The following is a 10,000-nucleotide window of genomic DNA, read 5'->3' on the forward strand; positions in this document are numbered from 1 at the left end:
CAGCTACGCTAAGTCATAAAGATGATGGAACAGTGGGTCCAGAAAGGTCAGTAACACAGGACTGCTCAGGGAGAGACGTCATATGCTGGTGGGGTGGGGGAGAAGGAGAGAGGGAGAGGGAGAAGAAGAGAGAGAGGAGAGAGAGGGAGAGGGAGAGAAAGCGAAGCAGAGAGAGATACTCTACTTCCCCGCAGAGGAACAGAAAGCTGCTAGTGGTCTCGCTGTCACTCCTCAGTATGGATGCATTCCGTCCTCCCTCTTTCTGTCAGTCTAGTGTCCCCCCCCCACCCCACCCCAGGAGTGAGCAACTGGGGCCCAGTTCCTGTTTTTTTTTTTTAAACAGGAAGTGGTGGCATATTTCATTTTTCAGTCTTCAGTGGCACCAGTGCTTCAAATGTCACGTTTCCCAGTTTCTTCAGTTCCGCCAGAATAACCCTTTAATCTTTTGCAGTGTTGAAAATTGTTTTAGTCAGCAGAAAATCACGCTCAACCACAACCTTCCTCCCAACCCCCCCACTTTCGATTATGCCGGAGCTCCGCTTTTTCTGTCATTAGTTTTCATTTTTCACACCCTGAGATATTTATGACCACCCGGGACCTGAGAAGGGACCTAAAGCAGATATGAGGTCAAGAACACAACGTGATGAACTGCCATATTTCAAAAGCTCCAGAGTGACGCCAGTTCTCCGGAGCGGGGAAGGTGTATTAGATTTTGACCTTGCGTGTTGCCGTACAACCTTGACAAATGCTTGCTAGCAGGCAAGTAGGCTTTGTGTCAGTTTGTATGCTATGTGTGCTTGCAGGCTGGTGTCTCGGCATCGCCTCCATTTCACACGTGTGAGAAGATAGTGGCCGATTAGAGCGTCACTCCGCAACCTCGCCTGTTACTTCATATATCAGAACGATATTTCCCATAGGTTTTTCTCCCTCCCTTATTAGTTTACGTGATATAACGTGACAGGCTTATGAAGACAGAAGTGCACAGCATCGTATCGCTAGCTGCGTGCTGTTTCATAATGACTGCATTGAACACATCAGCGTGGCTGGGTGGGCGCCTTGAAACTTTTATGAAAGGCGGTGAAATATAACCACGCCACACACTGACAGCCTTGACAGGAACATTTGTTCTTTATTCCACTACAGATGTACTAACAGTGTCCCTTATTAGTGTGTGGGTCTTGCTTGAACAGTTCTCTGTGTGTGTGTGAGTGTGAGTGTGTGTGTGAGTGTGAGTGTGTGTTTGTGTGTGTGTGTCTTTGTGTGTGTGTGTGTTTGTATGTGTGTGTGTGTGTATGTTTATGTGTATGTGTATGTGTATGTGTATGTGTATGTGTATGTGTATGTGTATGTGTATGTGTATGTGTATGTGTATATGCTTGTGTGTGTGTGTGTGTGTGTGTATGTGTGTGAGTGAGTGTGCATGTGTCTCAATGCAGAACCCTAATGTGAGTTGTTTGCCACAAGTATTTGTGTCTGTTCTGGCATTTAGGTCCCACTCTGTCAAAGAAAAACAATAATTTGCGCTTTGTTGTTTATTCTGCGAAGTTCGCCCATACCTAGACCCCACATGTGGAGCGAACACACAGTAGACAGACAGTCGGGTGGGGCGTGAGAAGGAGGACGGTGGCGTGGAGGTGGCTACCTGCGTTGAGAGCGCATGTCTTGGATTTAAGATGGGCTTTTCTGGGTGCTTATTTCCTGCCCGCCATGCTGTGCTTCGGGACAAAGGCACACAGAGGAGACTCATAAGCGACGTGTCACTTCCTATTTATAAGAGGCCGAGTTGGAGCCAGACCTGTCACAGCTGAAGACATCCATGAGTGTACAAATTGTTCTTGCAGTTGTCATTTGTGTTTGTTATTTTGTTGCGTGTGTGTGTGTGTGTGTGTGTGTGTGTGTGTGTGTGTGTGTGTGTGTGTGTGTGTGTGTGTGTGCGCGTGTGTGTGCCACACTGACTATCCATACCTATACACACAGTCAAACATCTATACACACATGCATATGTACCAAACACAAACACCCATATTAACTATCATAAATGTATATTTACACTCAAAAGAGTATGCATATACACACATAAACACACAACACACACATGTTTACCAGCCTTTATCCACTCATTCTCACACACACATTTGTCCCTGTCTCACTCCTAGTCCCTGTTCTACTTTATCTTAAATTGAAATCTGATGGCCTTTTCAACATGTCAGTGGAGCAGGAAAAGTCCTTTAGAGGAAAGCTCAGAGCATCTTGGTTTCACCTCACTCGCTCTCCTTCTCTCTCTCTCTCTCTCTCTCTCTCTCTCTCTCTCTCTCTCTCTCTCCTTCTCTCTCTCTCTCTCTCTCTCACTCTCTCTCTCCTTCACACTCTCTCTGTCTCCTTCTCTCTTTCTCTCTCTCGCTCTCTCTTTCTCTCTATCTCTCCCTCCCTCTCTCTCTCTACCTCTCTCTTCTCTATCTTTCCTTCTCTCTCGCTCTCCCTCTCTCTTTCCCTTCTCTCTCTCTCTCCATCTGACTCTGTGGAAATTGATGAGACAGGATTTTTTTTCTGGACTGCCTCAGCATCCCGGCTTGCTGCATCACCTTGACAATGTCGCACTTTGTCACAGAGACGGGTACGTGCAGACCGCTGCATAATCGGGATGAAGCTTACTCATGGGAGTGGTGTGTGTGTGTATGTGTGTTTGTGTGTGTGTGTGTGTGTGTGTGTGTGTGTGTGTGTGTGTGTGTGTGTGTGACTGTGTTTGTGTCTGTGCACTTTGTTTTGGGGGTGGGGCTGGCTCAATTTTCAGATGTTAGCAATAGTTAGCAATAGCAATATAAACATGGAGACAGTAGTCTCATTAACAGTTCACACAACATACAGGAGAGCAACCTAAAAGTCACAGAGACAGATATACTGAGAGACAGCCAGCTTGACAAATAGGGAGGCAAATAGACAGATGGATAAGGACCAGGTGGTTAGATAAATGACTCGATGGGCAAACAGAAGGACAAACACACCAACGTGCACATAAACATTTATACAACTCACACTTAGATTGACAGACAGGCGGACATGCTTTTAAGTCTGGTCAGACAGGCAGGCCCACATAGACACAGACAGATGCTCAAACAGACAGACATGCAGACAAACACTTGGACACCTGCAGGACAGGCTGTTAAATAGCTGGGTAAGTGGGACAAACATGTCATCCACACATACAAATAGATAGTCAGACAGACAGGCTGGCAGAGACACAGACAGTCACACAGGCAGATAGACAAATAAGCAAGCAGTCCAACAAGAGGAGAGCAGGCGGAGAGCCAGAGGGACAGATGGGTAGACGGCAGACATCTGGGTCAACGTCAGGATGACTGAGAAGGACATGCTCATATCCCGAGACAACCTGAGACATGACCGCTACGTCACGAGCAATCAGTGCTTTGCCCAGCGTTTACTCAGATTCAGCTTGGACAGTGTGTGTGTGTGTGTGTGTGTGTGTGTGTGTGTGTGTGTGTGTGTGTGTGTGTGTGTGTGTGTGTGTGTGTGTGTGTGTGTGTGTGTGTGTGTGTGTGTGTGGTGCGTGCGTGCGTGCGTGCGTGTGTGTGTGTGTGTACATGTGTGTGTACATGTCTGTGTACATGTTTGTATGCGTGCTTAACTTTATGACTGTACGTTATAATCGAAACATCTATGTTATAATAAACAACTCTTGAATCAATGTCTTCCTCTCTCCCTCCTCCTTCTCTATCTCTCTCTCTCTCTCCTCCCCACTCTCTCCCTCTCTACCTCTCTACCTCTCTCTATTTCTCACTCTCTCCTCTTATCACAGGAAGTGTCAGCCTCTCTGCACCACTTTGATCCACATGCGCATCCAGCGCATCTCACAAGAACAGAGCCGACTCAACTCTTCACTCCTAGCCAGACACCAACACCTGGCCCACCTGAACCAGGACCTAGAACCCAGGACCACAGCCTCCTCTCCTCTCTCACCAAGCCGGGCACACCTCTCCTCCCTCCCAGGCTGTGAAGCCCTGCAGAGCCCCTCTGAGTCTGGAGGTCATGTTGCTGACACCAGTCCTACTCCCCAAAGCTAAGGGTCCTGTAATGCCTATGCACCACCTCCTCTGACACCTCTTCCCTGTAAAACAGCCTCATCAGCCAATCAACACGCACCGCCTCCACCTCTCCACCCGCCCCCCTCCTCAGGAGGTCATGCTGCACCCCGCCCAAACCCAACCTGAGTGCTCGTGACGGGAGGGGGGGAGGAGGGTAAAAAAGACGTCACAGGAGGGAAAAACAAAAACAAAAAGGGGTGACGTCACCGTGAAACCACCCCCAGGGAGGGAGGCAGGGAGCCATCCAGGGGAAGGGGAAGGGGAGGGTGAGGCCTCGGCGGGCCCGGGAAGATGCGTCCATGGGCGGGCTCGTGGCGCTGGATCACCCTGGTGCTGCTGGCCTGGGGCACGCTGCTCTTCTACATCGGCGGGCACCTGGTGCGCGACAGCGAGCGCCCGGAACATTCTAGCCGAGAGCTCTCCAAGATCCTGGCCAAGCTGGAGCGTCTCAAGCAACAGAACGAAGACCTGCGACGCATGGCTGAGTCGCTACGGTAACATCAGGGCATGTGGGGGTGGAGATGATGGGATGATGTGTGTGCGTGTGCGTGTGCGTCTGTATGTGCTTCTGTATGTGTGTCTGTGTGTGTGTTTGTGTGTGTGTGTGTGTGTGTGTGTGTGTATGTGTATGTGTATGTGTATGTGTATGTGTATGTGTATGTGTATGTGTATGTGTATGTGTATGTGTAATTGTACGTGAGTGTGTCTGTGTCTGTGTCTGTGTCTGTGTCTGTGTCTGTGTCTGTGTCTGTGTCTGTGTCTGTGTCTGTGTCTGTGTCAGTGTGTTTGTGTATGTGTGTGTGTGTGTGTCTGTTTGTTTGTGTGTGTGTGTGTTTGTGTATGTGTGTGTGTGTGTGTCTGTTTGTTTGTGTGTGTGTGTGTGTGTGTGTGTGTGTGTGTATGTGTGGGTGTATCCTTACTTTGGATAAACAACAAAGGTATTTTAAAGAGATCTTTTTTTTAATTCATGGCTTGTAAGCACCCAAAAGCATTATCTTCCTAAACCAGAGGCACACGCAAGCTCTTATCAAAACACATGACATCATTCTCAATACTGGTGATTATTGACCTTCAGTTGCATGCAAGGATGTACTAACTTAGATAATGGACACACTGTGAGCCTCTTAGAAACCTGATGTGTGTGTGTATGTGTATTTGTGTGTGTGTTTATGTGTGTGTGTTGGTGTTTGTGTTTGTATGTATGTAAGTCTGTGTGCCCTTCACTGTGCTTGTTTGAGATTTGTGTCTATCATGATAAGTGAGTGAGAGAGAGAGAGAGAGAGAGAGAAGTGAGGAGTGATTACAAACAGAGAAAATACGAGTGATGTACATGTTCTCTTGTCTCCTGTGTATTGAGAGTAAGAGGTCTGTAATGGAGTGTTCTGGGGGTTTTAGAGATGTCCATCACATTGACATCAATGTCCACCACCATCAGGTAACAGTAAAGAGACCACATAAGCACCCACACACTTCAATATTAATTGAAGACTAGGTAAGGAGATGACAGAAAGAGAGGAGAGGAGTGTGTGTGTGAGAGAGAGACAGAGGTTTAGATGGAGAAAGACTGAGACAGGTTAGAGAGACTGAATGAGGGGGGGAGGGCTGCTAAGATGAGGAATGAAGCCTGCAGCTTGTGGTTTGGATTGGCTTTGTTAAAGATCTGTCTCCATGTTTTGGTGCTTTGTTGTTTCTGTTTGCAGACGGCATATATATGGATTTCAATTGGATATGCAAATAAAGCCGATTCAGACTGACAGCATAACGCAGTCACAGAGAATTTTCCCGCGGTTGTGCCAGGGGTTGTGGTTGGGAAGTACACTAAAGATGACTGTATTATAGGCTGTACTTATTTTGAGAAATATGACAGGAGGATATAGTTCAACTTTGTTTCTCTGTTTTAGTAATGCTTCATTAATCATGCAGTTATTTGCTGAAGGGTCGGCTACTGTCTGATCAAGACCGAATCACAGATTGATCGCTAGCAGAACGCGGCTTGAATCTAAATTTAGTCTCAATGTAGACAGCAGTAGTTTTTCATGTGTTTTTCCTTGTCTCTGTCTTCTCTGTCTCTTCTCTAAATCCTGTCATCCCGCTCTTTTCCTCTTCCTCCTTGTGGACTTGACCAGTGTGAGTGCAGTCAGCAGAAGAGGGTCTCTCCATCCATTCGTTACACACCTCTGCATTTCTCATTCACTCCCTCTTGTCTTTCCCTATCTCTTTTCTCTCCATTTCGTTGTGTGTGGTGTGTGTGTGTGTGTGTGTGTGTGTTGTGTGTGTGTGTGTTGTGTGTAGGTGTGTGTTGTCCTCACTCACCATATGATGTACTCTTCACTCTCTCTTCCTCTCTCTCTCTCTGTCCCGTCTCTTTCCTGGTTTGATATTGATATTGAGGACAGGATGAGTGATGGGTCTGCTCACTCTGACCTCTGAAGAGGCTGAAGTGAATGAGAGAGAGAGGGATGAGGGCAGTGATAAGGGTTCGAGTGATAAAGAAATTGATGAGATACAGAGAGAGGGATGAGGGCAGTGATAAGGGTTCGAGTGATAAAGAGATTGATGAGATACAGAGAGAGGCACTGGAGACAGACAGGCTAGGTGAGGGGCACTCTGGTGGTGGGATTTCAGCTTAATAGCAATGCACTCGCTCCATTCCTTAAGTGTCTTCTTCGAGACAAGTGTGTCTGTGCGTGTGTGGTGTGTGTGTGTGTGTGTGTGTGTGTGTGTGTGTGTGAGGGGGGGGGTGTGTTTGTGTGTGTGTGCATGTGGATATGTGTGCGTGTATGTGTGTGCGTGTGTGTTGTGTGTGTGTGTGTGTGTGTGTGTGTGTGTGTGTGTTGTGTGTGTGTGGGTGTCTGTTTGTGTGTGTGTGTGTGTGTGTGTTTGTGTGTGTGTGCATGTGGATATGTGTGCATGCATTTGTGTGTGTGTGTGTGGGGGGGGTCTGACAGTGAGAGACACAGATAAATCTAGCCAAAGGTAGCTGATAGGTGTTGAGCCTTGATGTGAAAATGAGCTTTCTCTGGTCAGACCTTTTTAATGTTACACCACCTTGGGTGTATTCCATTTACATAGATATACTGTCCATATATCCTCTTGAGTGACCTGAATAGCCAGGCCAAGAGTGCACTTTGATGAAGGATGTATCCACTAGGAGGAAGGCTATCTCTGAATTGTATGCCTTGCTTCAGGTGCCGTCAAGCACAGAGTTGCTCCTCTGTTTCGACTAAAGAATAAGGGACCAGAGAGAGAGAGTATCTATACGTGTGTATATATGTACATGAGTGTGTGTGTGTGTGTGTGTGTGTGTGTGTGTGTGTGTGTGTTTGCGTTCATGTGTGGGTATCTGTGCCTCAGTGTGTGTTTGTGTCCAGTGTCAATTCATTCAGTTTTCTGTCTGTGTACACTGTCAACATTACCCATCTTGCCTTCAGAAGCTTGTCATTCAGTCAGCTCCTAGCTCCTAGCAGCTGCTTTTGTGAATCAGGGTCGGCCATGTTTGCCACAGTGTTGTGCTGTCCATCCATCCTGTACATGACAAGAGGTGAAATGGCATGATTGTGCAGTTACACTGAAAGCCATCTCAGGCGTCACAGAGCACTGCAGATGCGGAGAAAGGTTGTTGCTAAGCATATGTGAGGGGAATAGAATCCAATGCTTTTACTTACCATACTTTATTAAGTTAATTTCAGATAGTGCAGAGTTCAAAGATAATCCCACCCTACAACAGGTAAACTGGACTTTAAGGCATTGTAGGTGCAACAGGGTTGTTATATCAGTTTCATTAAATCAGTCTCATAAAATGTAATAATTATTAATTTTAGTATTTCATATTTTATAATTAAATTACTAAAATAATGGGAAACTCTAGTTGTACCACTATGCTACAGTCTTAGTATGGTATCACAATACTAAGAGATTACAATTTCATTACAAAGTCTATAACACTTAATGAAACAACCAGATAAGTGAAAGCAATTGGAGTACTTTTTTGGCGGAAGATGGCTTTCAGTGAATATTGGAACAATAACAGGCAAGACAAGTGTTTAAGTCTAAATAAACAATTTATTAAAAGTAACAAACAGTAATTCATGATTAATACTAATCAGGTAGAATCACTTAAACAGCTGAGTATGACAATGAACAAGGCACAAAAGTTGGGAAGTTGGGTAGTGAGGTCGTCTGTTCAGGAATACAGAGGAGGTTGCGTGAGAGCGTCCTCGTCTGTATGTGTGTGAGTGGGTGCGTGTGTGTGTGAGCAGGTGCGGGTATGAGCGGTTGTAAGTTGAGAGAGGGGGAGTGAGAGGGAGGCTGTGTGCAGGCGAGAGATACCAGTGCGTGAATAAAATAGTGCGCACGCATCTGTGTTAGACGGCAACTAGATTGGAGATGGTCACCCGATGCGAATGCGGGTCCGAGACAAAGGATGCCTGTTTTAGGCGCCAATTAAGTTGGGAGATGTGCACAGGATGTATGAGTATGGGTACAAGACAAAGGATTTCTGGCTCAAGGGCTAGTCCAGGCTAGGCCTTTAACTCAATACAATCTATTCAAACAGCACTGAAATCGCGATGTGGAAGTGTATATGTTCAGATGGTGATGGAAGGGAGTTAGAGAGAGAGAGAGAGAGAGAGAGAGAGATGGTGCATGCACGATCTATCTAACAAAGTAGCAAGATAGCAAGATAATAGACGGTCCAAGACCGTGAAGACTGTGAATTACAGATAGCGCATTTAAATCATAAATGAAATAAAATAACAATACTTTCTCACATAGAGACACACACCTATAAGACACATTTCTGCCCAGAAGTCAGCCTTACTTGGATCGCCTTTGCTTAGCGATCAACAGGGTTTTTGCGGTCTTCCGATGAACAACGCAGAACATAAATTTGATTGGAGCAGTGTTGCCAACTTAGTGACTTTGTCGCTATATCTGGCGACTTTTCAGACCCCCTTGGAGACTTTATTAGCAAAAAGCGACTAGCGACAAATCTAGCGACTTTTTTCTGTCATTATTATTGGATTATTGTGTCGACAAAGCACTGAAAAAGCATCTCACATATCCCGTTCTGCATCTCACGTTACAACCGATATCACAAGAGCTGAGTACAGCGAGGGCTGTCATCGTCTCCTCTCCACTCACACAGCGCCTGCGCGGCTAGTCTGACTAGAAAGCAGCAAAATATTAGAGCTTTGTATTCGCGGGCAAAATATTAGAACTTTGTATTTGCGCGAAAATTGTACCTCTCCCAGAATTGCATAATGTGCGCATGCGCAGCTTATTTGCATATTATGCAAATGAGTTGATTACGTCATCTAGCGACTTCTGGCGACTTTTGGGAGAGCTAACAGCTACTTTCCTTACAGAAAAGTTGGCAACACTGGATTGGAGAGTCCGTGTCCTTCTCAGCTCGTCAGCTAAAGATCTCGGCGGCCTGGTGGTCGTCTGATGAGTCTCGAAGGATGCAAAGTTCTATGTGTCGACGTAGAGAATCAAAAAGGGAGCCGGTCGCCTTCTCTTGTTCAGAAAACTGCTGGGCTGCAGTATAATTCTACCGGCATAAACTTAGGTTGCAACTAGGCAAGTTAAAGTATATCGGAACTTTGACCAAAAGTTCGATACCAGTCGTTGCTGCGTTGTCCTTTGTTCTTTTGAAGTGATTCTGCAGAGTGAGGGTATCTCTTTTATGAATGGAGTTCACTGTAAACCCACTGCCAGAGAGAAAGAATTTTGATTTCGCCGCTGCTTTTAAAGGGCAAAAATGCGTCACTTTTACACCTTTGTTGTAACCAATGTTGTCCCAGTGAAATGTAGATAAGATGATAAGGAGATAAGAGAATTGTGGGTAATATAGTCTATGGTGGGACTACACCTACAGCATAGTATACCGTTGCCGGATC

At 46.0% G+C, this 10,000-nt stretch overlaps 1 protein-coding gene across 4 annotated transcripts in view; it reads left to right on the forward strand.

Annotated features, from left to right (window-relative positions):
- Positions 1-10,000, forward strand: part of fut8b (fucosyltransferase 8b (alpha (1,6) fucosyltransferase)) — a 101,296-nt gene that overhangs the window by 61,696 nt on the left and 29,600 nt on the right. For all 4 annotated transcript variants that reach the window (XM_012835543.3, XM_031581304.2, XM_031581307.2 and 1 more), the window contains one exon: positions 3,815-4,594. In XM_012835543.3, coding sequence (XP_012690997.1) covers positions 4,392-4,594 — 203 coding nt within the window. In that variant the 5' untranslated portion in view covers positions 3,815-4,391. The remainder of the gene's footprint in view (positions 1-3,814; positions 4,595-10,000) is intronic.

Source organism: Clupea harengus, chromosome 15, assembly GCF_900700415.2.
Source record: "Clupea harengus chromosome 15, Ch_v2.0.2, whole genome shotgun sequence".
Taxonomy (NCBI): Eukaryota; Metazoa; Chordata; class Actinopteri; order Clupeiformes; family Clupeidae; genus Clupea; species Clupea harengus.